The 17274-nt window shown below is 51.6% G+C and overlaps 1 protein-coding gene across 1 annotated transcript in view; it reads left to right on the top strand.

The window, feature by feature from the left end:
• LOC144717819 (MFS-type transporter SLC18B1-like) overlaps positions 1 to 17274 on the top strand; it is a 90371-nt gene that overhangs the window by 52617 nt on the left and 20480 nt on the right. Inside the window, exons 8-10 of the mRNA XM_078593493.1 lie at positions 3592 to 3740; positions 13098 to 13199; positions 14807 to 14898. Coding sequence (XP_078449619.1) covers positions 3592 to 3740; positions 13098 to 13199; positions 14807 to 14898 — 343 coding nt within the window. The remainder of the gene's footprint in view (positions 1 to 3591; positions 3741 to 13097; positions 13200 to 14806; positions 14899 to 17274) is intronic.

Below are 17274 nucleotides of genomic sequence, written 5' to 3'. Positions count from 1 at the left end.
ACTGTGTAACAAAAAGAGATATTTTTTGTTCCTGGGTAGTAAGTGTTATTTCCAAATTGCTTATGCCTCAAAAGTACAGAAAATGGCTATTATTCCCCACAAACTTTGCTTTTGTGACCAGGACAGTGATTTTTCGATTTAAAGCTTTCGTGACTGCAGGGATTCATCTTCTTGGTTCTTTCGGTAAAGTCACGCTGTCGCTTCGACAGACCTGGTTTTCACCTGAGGATGGCTGCTTGTGTTGTGGCCGAAACGTCGTGAGAATTGTTTTATGTTTTATTTTTATTATGTTATTACTTCCCTTCTACGTGACTTTACCGAAAGAACCAAGAAGACAGGACAGTGATATTTAGAAATGTACATATATTCAATGAGAAAACGTGTGCTTTTGTGTCATTTTTTCACGTAAAGTCCTGGTCACAAAAGCAAAATTTTTGAGGAATAATAGCCACTTTCTATACTTTTGAGGCATAAGCAATTAGAAAATAACACTTACTACCCAGGAACAAATATCGTGTTACATAGTGTAATAATAGATTCGTTAAATTTTTTTTATTATAAAGCACCGCTCATGTTGAAATTCCTCGAATCGCCTTACGTAAAAAAAGTATTAAAATCCTACGCTCACAAGCATTGGTGCAATCCAATCGAAATGCAGTAAAAGCCAATGATGAGAATAACTACACTCGCAATACAGATAAAATGAAGAACAAACAACGATCAAAGCCAGAAATAGTATTAGTTACACTCAGAGTGCAGGTAAATTCCAATGGGACTCCTGGAGAAGCCAATGAAATAAATGCAACGCCCTGGGAAGACTCATGGATTTCTCCAGGAAAGCTGCCCTCAAACGGAGGCCGCGCCTGGGAAAATCGGCACAGGTGGCAACCCCATAGCCACGGTGGGGTCAGCGAACGGGCGGTGTCCATGTGAGCGTCCGTCGCCTGCGGTGAGGAACCCCGCGGTGACCTTCGCCTCCCCCGCCTCGGCGCCGCCCGGGGGTGCCGAGGTCGGCGCGGGTTCCTTTCACCCGCTCTGTGCCGTGGGGCGCCTTTTAAACGGCCGTGCTGCGAGAGATATATATATGTCCATATACACACACACGTAAGATTAGGCCTGGCTTTGCGAGGTAAGCTTGCCCCGATAAGAGACAGAGCCCGCAGAAGCTTACACGGGGTGGGGGGTGGGGGGGGTTGGGATAAAATCGTAGCGGGAATTTTGGTGAAATTGACCGGTGCGCTGCGGCGCTGCAGGCGGTCGCGGTAACGGCGCGGAATTAATCCGTGGCGTCAACGCCGGCTCTCTCCCGAACGAAGACCGGGCATTTTTTGGGGTCGCGTCAACTCCGTTTGGTGGAGGATCCAGACGTGTCGATTGTACGTACGCACGTATGTAGCCAATCGTGGTACTCGGGAGGTGCGGAGGAAGGACGACGAAAATTCGAACGTGTATTGCACGTTGGACTTCTCTCGCTCCGTACGTAGCCAACCGATGCTGTTCCAAAAACAAATATTTCTGCTTGTCTCTGCATGGCCCCGCACGGAAGTGAGTACCGTAACCCACTGAGACTGACTGGCCGTTGGGTCTCTCGTTTCCAAATGTTACGGAGAGTTTTAAGTCTGACTTAAATTATCCCCCAACCCCGCTGTAAGTACGGTATTTTGAGGGTGTGATACTGGTATTTGCCGGCTCGCTAATAACCTTATTACAGCTCACGTCACAAGGAGTTTTGATGTTTGCTGAGTAATTTCAGGATCCCAGTGCAATCATTAATAACCAATGCCTCGTAGCAGCAGTGACAAATTATATTGGGGCCCTAATTAAGTGCACTCTCATATGAAATATGAAGCTGGGCTCGGGGAAATTTTTATCTTGGCGAATGTATGGAGGTGGGGCAGTGGTTAGCGCACTGCCCTACGAACACGGCCATCCGACTTTGATTCCCGTTCATGGCCACCGACAGCAGTTATAATCATCTGAACTCCTCCTGGGCCTCCCTTAGGTTGACTCAGCCTCAGATGAGTTCCTGGTGCGATGTTTAAGCATCGCCGCTAAGGAGACAAAGGTGGCCGGGCGTGGTGCTGGCCTCGCACCCCTTCGTGTGCCGTGCCGGCCTTCATAGGCACTACTCCGTGAACAGCACTTGCCCAACATTCTGTTGAGGCTATACGGGGGATCTTTATCTTTGTGTCCATGTGCACCCGCTTGACGTATTAACACAAACAACTGCTGAGGTGTTTAGTGCGCGTGCATGAAATAAACATGGGGATGGTCATGAATAGGGCATGCCGAGTTATACCACGTACATTTGCAAGTCTAAATGTAATCTATTTCGTTGCGTGTATGCGAAGGAGGTTGCGTTAGCGTGCAACGCTAGGGTGCGGTTGATGAGGTGATGCTGCTCGTACTCTTGCGGTCGGTTATGTTCAACGCGCCTCTCAGCTCTCGGCTCTCTTCGGTTTTAATTAGGTCAGGAGAACTCAAGAGAGCAGGATCAAGTCTCATTTGCAAAGAGTGACCTGGGGCATTCGTCTGCGTATGGTCCCATTTGAGTGATTTTCAGGTAATTGTCGAATTTAGCAAATTTGGACGGTGATGCTGGCACACGTGGCCTACCCACCCGTTTTTTTTTAAATGACAACGCGGGATGTTAAACCGTCCACTGCGTAGCAGACGGCACCGAGTCGTTGTTGGTGACTGCACCCCCAGTGTTAATGGGGAGCCACGGTGGCGAGATGTTAACTACCTCGCCTGGTATGCAGGAGGTCGTGGGTTCGATCCCGACCCTGACGCCTGGTGCATATTTGGAGTTTGCATGGCTCTCTCCGCATGGTCACGTGGATTTCTTTCTCTGGGTCTTCCGGTTTTGCCCTCTACATTTAGAATGAACATCATGCGTTTAGAGCATTTGGCTGCTACACATTCTGAAAAAGAGCCTCTGAGAGAAATGAAAAAATGCGCAAACCGCTGCGGCGTGTCACCGCCGTTGCCGCCGCCGACAACTTAAGTGTAGGAGCCCTCGCAAAGGACCCGGTTTTGCAAAGGTGTAACGGTGCAACGGTCGATCGAGTAATCCACCCTCCAAAAGATTACGAGGCTTGGATGCCGCCGGTGAGCCTTCTACCGTGTAAGCCACGGGTCGTGACACCGCGCCGTCTGCGACTCCGTTAGCATGGTTCGCGGGAAGCCAGCAAACGATATTTGTCGCTGCGAGCGTTCTAGCCGCACCGATCGGTGACCAGAGGGGGGGCATTTCTAATTTTAGCGCTGCGCTCAGTCGCTTCTGCGACTCCAATGGGCATTTTGCAGTGACCGAGATGCGTGTTGATTTGGAACGCGCCAGAGGCATTTAATTCCAAGTAGTCCCTTTCAGCACTCGGTAAGGAAATGGTTCCCCACAACCGCTGCTGTAAATAATTTCAACGGCAAAACCGCGTTCCTGCTCGGACGGGCGTGGGATGGCACTAAGTTTAATTCGGCAGCCCCCAGCCAAACAGTGGACATTCCACACTCCCATGGTTGTGGGGGACGCTGCCGAACGACGGTTGCGCCGTGTCACCATGAGTCTCCTCCCACCCTCCCCCCCCACAGTGACCGAATCGGATCCCGAGTCCTCGAAAGGCGGCTATGTGAAGCTGCTGCGGGTCCCGACCATCGCGATCATGTCGCTGCTCGTGTGCACCACCGCGGCCTCCATGAGCTTCCTGCGCCCGACCATGACCATCTTCCTGCACACAGAGGTCGCTCCCAGTCCTGAGCCCCGACACGCACGCTCATTCTGCTGCGGAGTCTGAGCCCCACCCCCCCACCACCCACCACCACCCCCCACCACCCCCAGGCCGATGCGCACGTCTCCTTCATGAATGGGAAAATGAAAGAGGCGAGCCTCGACCGTGGCCATACATTCCAACATATGGACGGCAGAGTGAACCCATAGAGACTCATAGCGGGCATGTATATTGAGCTTCTTTTTCACCGTACATTTAGTTTTTCATTTATTTGGTATAGCCCTGTGAGCCATTCGGCTCTTGAATCGGGTACAACCGCAACTAACAAAAAACAAAAACATGAACATGCCAACCGTGCTAATCAGAAGTGGACGGGAAATAGATCGGGACACATTGAGATACACTACGTTAAAGACAAAGCCACAGGAGTGGGATTGTGGCCATGCAACCCAAGCTATGGATAAATAGAGTAAAACCACTGCAGTCTGCATTTCTTTAATGGAGGAGGAATAGCAAAACTACACAAACTCTCTCCTGAAGCCCTCTTGTCGTAGCCAGCAGATCTCGAGAGTGGACTTTAGCTCGTGAGCCCATTGCCGCCATCACACGCAAGCATGGAACGGTGACTTCAATACTTCCGCCACGTAGGTGCAGCGATGTGCGTGTTGGGGTTGGCGGATCGCACAGAGGTGGGAAGCGTCGTGCGCGTCATGCGTTAGACGGCCGCCCGCACGGTAACGCCCGCCTGCGTGACAACGAGGTGACGGTCGTGGTGCGGGGCTCACGGGGATCCCGACTGCCATACCTTCTGCTTGGAAACATCGAAGCCAGACAGGCAAATGGAACACAAAGACGGATGTGGTAGTGCTGATGGGGGCGGGGGGGGGGTGACATCAGGAAGTGGACCCACGTTAACTGACGACCTCCGAACCCGGAGCTGACGTGGGATTATACGTGGGATGGTGGCGTAACCGTCTGCGGGGATGTTTTGAATTCCTTTATCAAATGTTGGGAAGGGCATCTGGAGGCAGGACTGGCATGGCAGGCGCGATCAGGAGGTCGCTACGAGTGGGGCACGTGTCATCACGCAAACCATCACGCGAACTCCGGTTACCCTCACAGCCGCTTTTGGCTAGCCATCGAACAAAGATGGTCACCGCATCGCGTGCTTTCGGATGCGCTTCTGTGGCCGTCTGGAATGCTTTTCCTTCCGATATTAGGAAGCCACTGGAGCCATGCAATTTTAAATCATCGAGATTGAAAACGAATTTCGTTCAAACTGATTTTTGCGTTTAGTTTGTTGTTCTTCCCCCCGCACCTCCGATTGGCGTGGTTGGCTACGTACGTTGCGGAAGAAATCCAACATACATATACATACAACTGCGACAAACTTCGAACGAGACCACGTCGCAGGACGCTGTAAAGTGTGTGCACGATTAGTCGTGCTGCTCTTGTGGAACGAGAGAGCAACCTCAAGACAGGTGGTGGCAGTGAGACTCTGCGACAGCTGACACTATGTACGTATCATTAGGGATCGAAAGAGTCATGTTTCATTGACCGCAAAGACCTCTTGACCTGGCGTGTGAATTCACGTGTGCACACGTGTCATAGGATTGCTAAGTCTTGGGTACAAACGACCGGGTCATATGGGAAGAAGACTATCTCAAAAATGCCAGAAGGCATTACGTTGTCTTGCATGTGTGCCGAATTGTTAAGCAACTGACAAAAGCCAGGATTTTCAATGTGCCAGGAAGTCTTAGAGTTGGAGACGTACGTTGCGAAAGAAGCTGAACATACGTACACGCGACGTACATACGCGTGCCGGCCGGAGGTGGGGCAGGTCGCTGGGACGGGCATTGTGAGTGACGCCCAGAGGGTTGGGGACCAAGCGGAACGCCCGAGGCCAGACGCCAGTGGTTGGTGATGGTGAGACTGTGAAGAGGAGAGCGGCCCTTGAAGGACTTGGTCTCAACTTGGTCTTAAAAGCGCAAGTTATGGGATCTGGCCGACGGATAGAAACGATGCAGAGGCCACGAGCGAGCTGTCGCGATCTCCCGATCTTGTCGATGCGATTGCTGGCTACGATCGTAGTTGGGTCTTGATGCCGAGTGCAACCAACAATCTCAACTTGAAACGTTCTAAACGGGCGAGGAACCTACAGTCTGTTTCTGGGTAAAACACAGCAATGGCTGCACGTATTAAAACAATTCCTAAATTGGATTATGCAGCTTTAATATGTAAAAATGCATGTCTATTAACGTATTTCTGGCACAATCAATCATATTTAAATATCTTTTACTGACATGTTAGTTTCATCTTAGAAGATAATGATTAAGCGTGCTGGCGAAATGTGTGTGTGTTTATTTCTGAGTGTATGTGTGAGTGTGTGTAGTTGTGAGGGTACCGCGCTTCAAACTTGACGATTCGAGTGAATTTCCCTATAACGGCCAACACAAGTGACGATTACACTGTGCAACTAAAAAACATTTTGTTCCTGGGTGGTAAGTGTTATTTCCTAATTGCTTATGCCTCAAAAGTACAGAATATGGCTATTACTCCCCACAAACTTTGCTTTTGTGACCAGGACTTTACGTGGTGCTGGCAACCCACCGACTAATGTGGCGGCCGCCATAGGTGCTCGCTAACAGCACTTGTAGTGACGGTCTGTTCAGGCCTTGCAGGGGGATCTTCGTGTGTGCGTGTGTCTCAGTCAGTCGACCCGTGGCACCTGCTGGGTCTGCCCCGTGACCTCCTGCCAGCGATCGTTCGACACTTCATGTGGCCTCAACGTGCACATAGCCTGGCGCACAAGCGCCGTGGTGACGTCACCGCCACTTAGTGGCGAATGGCGGTTGTTGTTGATTGTGTGTGAGCACCTTGGTGTAAGTGAGGAGCAGTGTCACAGTGGTTCCCACACTGTGGTCAAGAAAAAAACTCCGCTGCCTGAGTTTGATTTCCAGCTACGGCTGAAATCAGTGGCATGTTATGCCTCAACTGGTCTCGACTCTCCCCTAGGTCTACTCCGCCTTAAATCCGTATCGACTGCCGTGTGTGAATATCAACACGGTGTAGACACAGGCGGCCGGGAGTGGTGCTGGCCACACCTCCCCATTTTGCACCATTTCGGCTTTATTAGGTGCTCACTAACAGCACTTGCCCCAACCCTCTCTGCATCGTGATACTGTACATGGATCTTTATCTTTTGTAGCTGTGCGTGTGCGTGCAGGTGTGCGTGTGAGTGTGTCTTTGTGTGCCGATGAGTGTGCGTGTCTGTGTGAATGCACAATTATGTATGTATTTCTCTGCACATTTGTGTGAACCTGACTTGAACCTCCCTTAGGTTGGCTTAGCCTAAAATTAATAATTGATGTGGTGCGGCCAACGCAGAGAAAGGAGAGACAAATTAGGTTGGGTCTGGCACCGGCTCCAGCACCCTATTATACGCTATGCTGGCTTTAGTAGGCACTCACTGACAATAATTACCCCGTAGGTCTTTACCGCTAAATGCTGAATCTTTATATTTTATGTGAGAACGAATATTCTCCGAGCATGTGTGTGGACTTGCGTGTCAGTAAATGGTCCTGCGTTGGCTATTTTTATTTTCAGTTAACGAGTGCTTTGGAATATGTGAGGCATGCGTGTAGGTTTTTTGTCTGGTTGGGAGTTTCACTATGCGAGTGGTACTGTGGCTGTTAGCGTGCTGCGCTACGAGCCTGGCCACCCAGCTTCGATTCCAACTCAAGGTCAACAACGGTGGCGATTATCTGAACCGGTCCTGGGCCTCTCCTAGGTCGACTCAGCCTCAAATTAGTACCTGGTACAGTGTGTAAGGCAGCCGGGCGTTGTGCTACCCACCCACCCACTCGTGTACCGTGCCGGCCTTCATAGGTCGCTCGCTAACAGCACTTGCCCCCAACAGTCTGGTGAAGACTATACAGGGGAGCTTTGTCTTTGCTTGTAGTATGAAGAGAAGTGGTGCAGACTGTGAGCCATGGCGGCTCCAGTAGAGTGTTGATTCCTGGCGATGCACGTCAGTGCTGCGTGGCATCTGAAGCCGTCCCAGGCCCCGCCTAGATTGACTCGGCATGAAATGAGTGCCTGGTGCACTGTTTGAACATGAGCACGAAACAGGTAAAGGTGGCTGGGTGGTGTGTTTGGAACACCACTTTGTGTCGGTTTTACAGGTCTTCATAGTTGTTAGCTAACAGCATTCACCTCGGTAAGACTGTGTGAGAAAGTGAAAATACATAGTGTGCACTTTCCCCATAATATTTTAGTTGAAGCTTTTTGATGTGCAAAATCACACAAAACATTATTTGGGAGTCTACACCAGCCACACATTGGCAGATTCCACAACGACTCCATTCATTTGTGAAAATACACCAACAACATAACAGCTGCTTTCCCATAACTCGCTGCCGTCAAATTGGATACACAAGACAATTTGTGTTTTTATTTTTCTCCTCTGGAGCGCCGCGGTGACAAGATGTTATCTCCCTCGCCTGGTATGAAGGAGGTCGTGGGTTCGATCCCAACCCTAACGCCTATATATTTCGAGTTTGCATGTTCTCCCATGGCCGCGTGGATTTTTCTCTGGGTCCTCCGGTTTTTCCCTCCACATTTAGAATCAACATCACGCGTTCAGAGTATTTGGCTGCTATAATATTCCACACGATAAGCCACCTTTTCGAGCTGTCATTTGTGGCCAGGTCTCTTCCGAAAAATAGCTGGCTAGCTCAGTGGGACTTACCTGGTAAAATAAAAAAAAGTTTAGTTTTTATATCTGTTCCCTTCCCCCAGCCGTCCGTGTTGTCGACTTCATACCGCTGTTCAAGTTCAGGCTCTCGGCTTCCTCTTATCCTCTGCCTGTGGCCGACTGCCTATCTACAAAATACACATGGACGCCGATTGCTCTGCGGCGTCTTGAGATAAGATTTAATTTCGATGCATTATAAATCCACATTGCATCGGAGTCGGATTCGCTTTCTGTTCGCTATCCGCTCGTGGAGTAAGCTGCTCGTACCCAATTCGGAATTGTTCACGTAAACTCTCTTCAGTTTTTTTATGGGGCCGCAGCGTAAAGTGCGATCTCCAACGATGATTCAGCCATTCTCTCTGATATTCCCACTTCTGAAGAAGGGTAATTAGTCACCCGAAGCATGAGCGCATCCTCTATATTTCTGTGATGGAGCAGTGCTCGTGAACAATGCAGTGAACTCTTGTCAGACTACTGGCAGATCACATTCACAGCGTCAGTAAACCACAATTATTCCCTTTTTGAGTCACGTCGATTTGTGCTACGAGGCACATTACTTAGTTACGCCGGATTTACTTTTTTACGAGCTTGCAACCTGGGGACGCGTCCTCGGATCAGCTGTTGTCGTGCCAGCGGCAGCAGCAGCGGCATAAATATCAAATGAAGGAGGGCATCAATACCGGGGAGGATTTGAGAGAAAAGCTATTGGTGACTATTAGTCAAAGCGGGGCTACAGATTCGCCGTAAATTCGGGTCATGTAGGTGCCACGTGGTGTCGGCGCTGGGTGCTGGGATGTTGGTGTTCAGCGTTGCATGGAGCACAACACGCGTTGTGCTCCATGCCCTGTGTGGAGTGGCGCATTTACGACCCTTCCCATGTTTTGTTTTAAAAATAACTTCATTTTTGGGGAATTAAGGCTTTGTTAGACATTTGCAATCCCCCAACAAAATTGTCACCTGCGTGCCGTTGCTTCGTCGGAATTTCGAAATCGGCAGTGAGTCAATGGCGCAGTGGCTAGCGCGTTACACTATGAACCTGGTCGCCTGAGTTGAACTCCTGGCCATGGCTAATGACAGTGGTGTCTGAACCGACCGGTCCTGGGCAAGTCCCTCTCCATCAACCCTTTAGAGGCCAGCATGGAGAAGTATGGTTAAACAACACCCATGACTGACACGATGTGGGGAGGGCTTCATCTAGACATGGGCTCTTAGTTTAATTTGTTTTAAACGTATCCATATATACTAAACTCTGTAACGTGTAACACCGTCCCAGCAAACAAAGACAAGGACCCCCCATATAGCCTTGAACACACTGTTGGGGGCCAGCGCTGTTAGCGAGTAGCACCTATGAAAGCCGACACGACACACGAAGGGGTGGGTGGCCAGCACCACGCCAGGCCTCCTGTGTCTCCCTAGTGGCGTTGTTTATACACCACACCAGGTACTCATTTGAGACCCAATGGACATTCGGGAGGCCCAGGACCGATTCAGATAATCGTCACCGGTGTTAGGGTGGCCGTGAGCACTCGGGTCGCCAGGATCGTAGCGCAGTGCGCTAACCGCTGCACCGCTGCTCCTCACTCTTCCACACCGTATCAGTGCGTAGTAGAATCCTCGCGACCTGCCGAAACCCTCCCATGCTGCCCCCGGCTCTCGACTCTGCCGTTACGACGCTGCCATTATGGCGAGCGGAATCTCATCGGGAAGCGGCTGAGGAGGCAGAAAAGAGCCCCCCGCGTGTCCCAAGTGAGCCTCGTCCCAGGGCATGCCGTCACGTCACGGGGAAGTAGAGCATGACCCACGCAAGCACCGCCGCACCCAGGAGAAATCCCGCGGCTGGGAGATGCGGTATTGACGTCTCGGCTCGTGGTGCCGGCTTCCTAGCTGCTGTTCTGATAGAGGTCGATATAAACTAAAGCTAAACTGAGCTATACGGCTCTTTTTCAGAAGCGACCTGTCCACAAATAGCTAAAAAAAGTGGCTTATCACATTTAAATTCACACCAAAGAAATACTCTAAACGCACGTTGATTCTAAATGTAGAGGGAAAAACCGGACCCGGAGAAAAATCCACGCGACCACGGGGAGAGAAAGAGAACATCCAAACTCTAACTATATAGCAGGCGTCAGGGTTGGGATTGAACCCACACCCTCCTGCATACCTGGCGGGGTAGTTCACATCTCGCCACCGTGGCACTATTCCCCACGAGCGCCGGTCGGTCTGCGCAACGCAAACGGTGTAACAAACGGACAGGGCCCCGACTTCCGCGATGATCAGAGGTGACAAGGGTGAAGGCGCAGCCCCTAGCGGTCACTTGCTCGGCTCGAGGGAGCTCCGCATAGCCACTCTGCTGGGTTCCTACTTTGGCCTCCTACTCCAGATGTCTTGGAAGAGGCAGAAGTGCCCACGCTGTGGCCCCACCACGCGCGACCTCCAGTCGGCGAATTGCGATGAACCCATTCAGGCTGGCTGGGTGGACCGTGGCAGGCAGAGGGGGGGCATTTGAACTACCACGCCCCAGAGATCGAATTGGCGACCTCTGGATTGTGCGTCCAACGTGCCGACAGTGGTGCGACGGCGGAGACGTTCGGAATGCCATGGGATTCGCTTGGCGTGGCGCCTGTGCCATGTAGTGCGGTGTGGACCGCCTGCTTCCGCGGGCGTCCCCCCCCACCCCCCCCCTCCGCGTTGCCCAGAATTTCGACGTCTTCGCGGAGAGCTGACATTTGTTGTCTGCGGGTGCAGAGCGCGATTTAGCTTGCAAAGCTATGGGGCTCCCAGTGGGGCGGGGTGTGAGTTATACTGAGTCATCTTTATAGCCATCACCACCACCAACAACGATTTCAGACATACCATCATCATTGTCATCATCACCGTAAATTTCAGACTTATCATAATCATCAATTGGGGTAGATATAATGAACACCGCCTGCGTGCGTGAATGTACGTATTTGACCGTGTGCGTGTATTTAAGGAGTGGTTAACGAGATGGTGGTAGTGTAGTGGTTAACGAGGTGGTGGTAGTGTAGTGGTTAACGAGATGGTGGTAGTATAGTGGTTAACGAGATGGTGGTAGTGTAGTGGTTAACGAGATGTGTGACTACTAACGCAGTGATTGGAGTTCAATTGCCGGTCACGGCCAACATCGGTGACGATTATCTGAACCGGTCCTGGTCCCACCTAAGTGGACTCAGCCTTTGATGAGTACCTGGTGCAGTGTGTAAACATCACCATTGGGGAGACAAAGGTGGCCAGGCGTGGTGCTGGTTACCTACCCCCTCGTGTGCCGTGGCAGCTTTCATAAGCGCTGCTCGCTCACAGCACTTGCCCCTACAGTCAGTTATGGCTACACGGGTGATCTTCGCGTTTAGATTAAAAGTGTGTGTGCATTCATAAGTATCAAGGTATCATAACAGGATGGGTGAGGAAGATGAGTCTCTATTGTCTCCGATAATGGCCAGGCTCTGACCAGTGTCAAAAGGTTCCAAAAAATGTAACCCATCAAGTTGCGCGTGGCAAATTTTAATTCACATCTGACGATGCACGCGCAGGCTGACGACAGCCACGCACACGTGAACGAGGTTACGGCCAGACATGACCCGGAGGCTTATGGCGCACGTGCGCAGCACCGCTCTAGTTCAGCAGCGCGGAGGGAGGCGCACGCAAGCCTCGCTCAGCCATCGCAATGGGGATCCGCAAGTTTGGAGGGGGGGGGGAACAACGACATTTCGATATTAGATGCCCTCGGATAGTGATGAATTTGTCGTGTTGATTCACGCCAGAGAGGTAATGCATCATATTAATGGAGGACGTGACGGAGTGTTGTGAGCACATCCTTGCAATTAATGATGACAAACTGCGTGCGTGTGTGCACCTCCACTGCTTATTTATCGAATGAGAAAAAGTCACCGCTTCCCATTCTCAACACAAAGACAAAGATCTCCCGTATAGCCTTGACAGACTGACGAGGGCAAGTGCTGTCAGTGAGCATCCAGAGTAGGGTACAAGGGGGGGGTGGGGCTGTTGCGGTCAGCACGCTCTGCTGCCTCTGTCTCCCCGGGGCCCAGGTTTACACCCTGCACCAGATACTCATTTAAGACTGAGTCAATCATCGGGGATGCCGTCACACAGTGGTGTAATGGTTATCGCACAGGACCTGCAATCCAGAGGTCAACGGATTGATTCGACCTCCCGGTTGACAGTTGAAACAACGGGGCAAAAATCCTAATTCCCGCCCGCCCTCTGCCCGCCCGGCGGTATAAATAGGTGCAGCGCCGTGAGTCGATCGGCAGGTCGTGTGTGGTGGGGTAAATTGTGGGTATCCCCACCTTATCCAAACATCCTCTAGAAGGGTTCTCTAGAGCTCACTATGGTGGAGGCCCTTTCGCCAACAATGGCGTGAGCAGGAAATTGCAGGGCTGCGCCTTTACACCCCCTCTAATTGCACACATCTCAATACAATCGGTGATTTGCATCTAAATTGCATTCCCTTCCACGAACGCGTAACTTGTATGTGAACTGCACGAATGGATGAATTGTGGCCATATCTGCGCGCACACGCAATACTGTGACACAAGCCGAGCAATGGAACGGGATGTGTGCCGGCCCCGCAGTTCCAAATGCCGCCGGGCAAGATCGGCCTGGTGCTCCTAGGATTCGCCTGCTCCTACGCCATTTTCGCTCCACTGCTCGGCTACATCAGCGACTCCTTCCCGGTACGAACTCTCCCACACCCCCTCCCCCCGCCGCCCTTCACACTTCCTTCCCCCTTGCACTCTCCTCTCACGTTTTCCTCTTACACTATCGTTTTAAAAAAAACTATCCTCTCACACCTCCATGTCCCAGTCTCTCATCCCTCCCTGTCTCCGCACCTTCCTTTCCCGTTCCAGGGAGAGAGACGACTCTGTCCCTGGTCTCTCCTCATTTCCTGTCCACGACCACTTGGCGCTTTACCTAAACTATAAGAAGTATTCACTTGATCTTATTTGACCAGGTATGGCCCACTGAGCTTCATAGCTCTCTTTTTAGAAGCGGCATGGTCATCACAAATGATAGCTCGACGAAGTGGCTTGTCAAGTGGACATTTAGAGCAGACACATATTCTAAACATATGTTGATTCTAAATGTGGAGAATGTAGTCGCTCATTTTGTTTTGGGAGACATTCTACTCACTCAACTGAAACTATATTTTTTATTTTTACCAGTTAAGGCCCACGGAGCTATATAGCTCTTTTTCAGAAGCGACCTGGACACAAATGACAGCTCACTGAAGTGGCTCATCATGTGGAAATTTATCGCAGCCAAACGCTCTAAACGCGTTTTCTAAATGTGGAGGGAAAAACCGGAGGATCCTGAGAAAAATGTATGCGACCACGTGGAGAGAGCCATGCAAACTCAAACTATACAGCAGCAGGCGTCAGAGTCGGGATCGAACCCGCGTCTTCCTGCATACCAGGCAAGGGAGTTAACATCTCGCCACCGTGGTACCTGGATCCACAGTCGAGTGTTCCCAGAGCAATCCTCTCGGGCTGGCTCGGTCCCAATGCAGCCTAGCACTTGATTGCTGGGCGTTGCCTGTTAACCACCAAATCAGATTGTCACCCGGGCCGAGTCCAGGACCAGTCGTGACATCGGCGGATGGAGAGGCGACATCGCCCACTGATTTCAACTTTTCAGCCACGGTAGCACCAAATGCACACTTCCAAAAATGACAAAGCAGATTTTAACTCACCGTAATCGAAAACGTCATGCTTGTCCCATTAAAAGCCCTTGCCTACATTTTATTTAATTTAACATGAACTTGTTTAAGCATCGTTTCAAAACCCCACACCCCCTGACCCTGGAAGGTAGTGGCAGTGGGGAGGCGGTGCCAGAGTTTAACCAACATCAGCGTAGGAGAGACAAAGGTGGCTAGGAATGCACGACCACACCACGTGCCAATACCTGTGCGCCTTGCTGGATCACCAAGAGCACTCGCCTGTACGACCGACCGGCGTGGCTGAAAGAAGGGGCACTTGTGTGTATGTGCGAGAGTGTAGCGGTGAGTGCGCCGTGCTACGGACCAGACGACCCGAGTTCGATTCACCAATAGCGATTATCTGAACTGGTCCCAGGCCTCCTCTAGGTCGACTCAGCCTCAAACGAGTACCTGGTATGGTGTGTAAACATCGCCATTAAGGAGACAAAGGTGGCCGGGCGTGGTGTTGGCAACCCACCCCCTCGTGTGCCGTACCGGCCTTCATAGGTGCGAACAGCACTTGCCCCAACAGTCTGTTAAGGCGATACGGGGGATCTTTGTCTTTGTGCGTGCGCTTGTGTTCAGGCCGTGCGGAAGGTGATGATGACGGCTGGAGTCACTATCTGCTCCCTCTGCTTCCAAATGCTGGGGCCAATTCCACTCCTGCACATAAAGAGGTAACGCAATGCGTGTCGCTGCGGTGAAAAATACCGCCGCTCCAAACAGAGTCTCCATAGCCAATATAAAGAGCCCTCGCCACGACCCCATCAGTCTCCTGTCTCGCACATCAACGTGCCCGCTACACACCCTGTGAGTCACTAAATGGATTCTGATTGGCTGCAACGGTATTTTTCTCTGCAGCAGAGTCGAGCCAAGGCGGCACGAAGCAGACGTCTCAAATTTGTGAGCGTTTCCTTTCAGTAGAAGAGCTCCGTTGGCTCAAATAGATCTCTCTCAGTGTGAACTCGACCGACGTCAGCCATCAGAAAGCGGAGGCTTTGCAGAACAGGGGCCCTCTGATCATGTTAGTAGGCTGTGCTTTTTCATTAAGGCGTAGGAGAGATAGATTTGGCGACGTGTCTCCGTCGGGATTGCGCCACTCCTGGCGGAAGGGCCTCCATGAGAGGGGCTGAGCTCTAGGGAGCCCCTCCAGAGGTTATTTTGAGCGGCGCTGCAGTGGTGAGATATTATCTCCCTCCCCTGGTACGCACCTCCAATTAGCACGGGTGGCTATGTATGGTGCGAAAGAAGTTCAACGTTACATGTGTAGTAAGCGACTTCCGAGACACGTCGGGTAGAAGGCTTGTTATTTATTAAGAGCACACTGGGCGATACGTTATGTAACGCAGCGACACAGGCGATCCTAACACTCACAGCCCCACCGCTGGCATACCACTACGCAGCTGTCTGACTAGTGTAGCGACAGCGGCGGAGAGGGTCTTTGCGCAGATCAGCCACGTGGTCGGAGAACGAATAGATGACGGGCAGCGACATAGCCAGGACTCTAAACAGCCCTGAACCTCTGGTTTGGTCCTCCTTATATCTGCCCCGGCGCGGCCAAGCTCCACCTCTGTCCACGCCCCCTTCCAGAACCCTCGAGCCAGTTCCCGGAGCTTCTCGACTGACTCTGCCTTTCACCTTTAGCCCAGATACGCCCCCTTATAATAAGGCATTGCATAATGCACCCATAACCGCAATTGCCACTCCAGGCCGAGAGGTGTCACCCTGTCAATACACATGTATAGTGTCAGTGATTAGGAGACAAGGGTTTCCAGGAGGCACCTTTATTGAACAAGTTCACACTTCACAGGTTCTTCTCTGCACTCTCCATAGTCGTCTAGCCGAGGCTAAACACAACCCTAACCGCGTAACACTGATGGAGCTGACTGAGACAGCAAACAATTTTCTGGCCGCGCAATATCTAGCGAAGGCGGCAGCGACAAAGGCGGCAAGATGACAGCGATGACGAGACGAGTCCACTCCCAGAACCGGCAGCCCCGACTGCCGCTCTCGGCTCCTTTTATGCTACCAGTGCAGCCTGGCTCCGCCCTGGCCACGCCTCCCTTCTCGAACCCGGTAGCAGGTTCCAGGGGCCTCCAGATGGGGTCCTCTGTGACCTTTACCCCAGTTCTTCTACTCTGCCAACACCTCACCGGCGTGTGTACTCTCCGTCCACCACAGTTGCCGCTGCTGTCCACCAGCCGGCTCTATTAGTCTACACATGGATACAGGAGGTCGTGGGTTCGATCCCGACCCTGACGCCTGCTGTATATGTGGAGTTTGCGTGTCTCTCTCCCCGTTGTTGCGTCGGGTCTTCCGGTTTTCCCCTCCACATTTAGAATCAACATCAAATGTTTTAGAGTATGTGGCTGCTCCAAATTTCCACTTGACAAGCCACTTCGTTGAGCTATCATTTGTGATGGCCAGGTCGCTTCTGAAAAAAGGAGCTATAGAGCTCAGTGGGTCTTACCTGGTAAAATAAAAAATAGTTTTAAAAAATAGTTTAGATTAACCGACTCTTCCACGCTGGCCAGACATCTCGGAAGAGCTGGAAGCACCCACACCTTGGGATATAAATCTTGAAATCAAAACGTCTCTCCGCTGCTCACACACACTCTGGGTCCAGCGCTCACTTCTGTCATGCGTACGTACGATTGTATGTTGAACTTATTTCACACCGTACGTAGCCAACTGCAGGCACGTTAGTGGGCGTGGCGTTTCAATATATGCAAGAATGGAGACAGATGGCGTGTGTGGTCAGGGCTATGCATATACATATGTTGGCCCTGAACCAGCGGTGAAAATTCCAGATTTTCTTCAGCAGGGCTCCGGCCTCCCATAGGAGAGCACCCCCGTTGACTCTCCAGAGAGTCGGTCCACGTGAGGACCGTCGGCCGAACAGACCCCTGGCTGCTGTGTCACGCGGTCACACGCGGTCACGCGCGGTGTGGGTGGATGGGCGGGCGGGCGGGCGTCCACACATCGACTCGCTCTTGCCGACCGCCTCTCGGTACACGCTCACGAACGATAACCAACCGGCCTGACATGGCGTA

The sequence above is a fragment of the Lampetra planeri genome, chromosome 4 (genome assembly GCF_965212315.1).
Source record: "Lampetra planeri chromosome 4, kcLamPlan1.2.h2, whole genome shotgun sequence".
NCBI classification, from domain to species: Eukaryota; Metazoa; Chordata; class Hyperoartia; order Petromyzontiformes; family Petromyzontidae; genus Lampetra; species Lampetra planeri.
The sequence above is the reverse complement of the archived record's forward strand: the minus strand, read 5'-3'. Positions and strand labels throughout refer to the sequence as shown.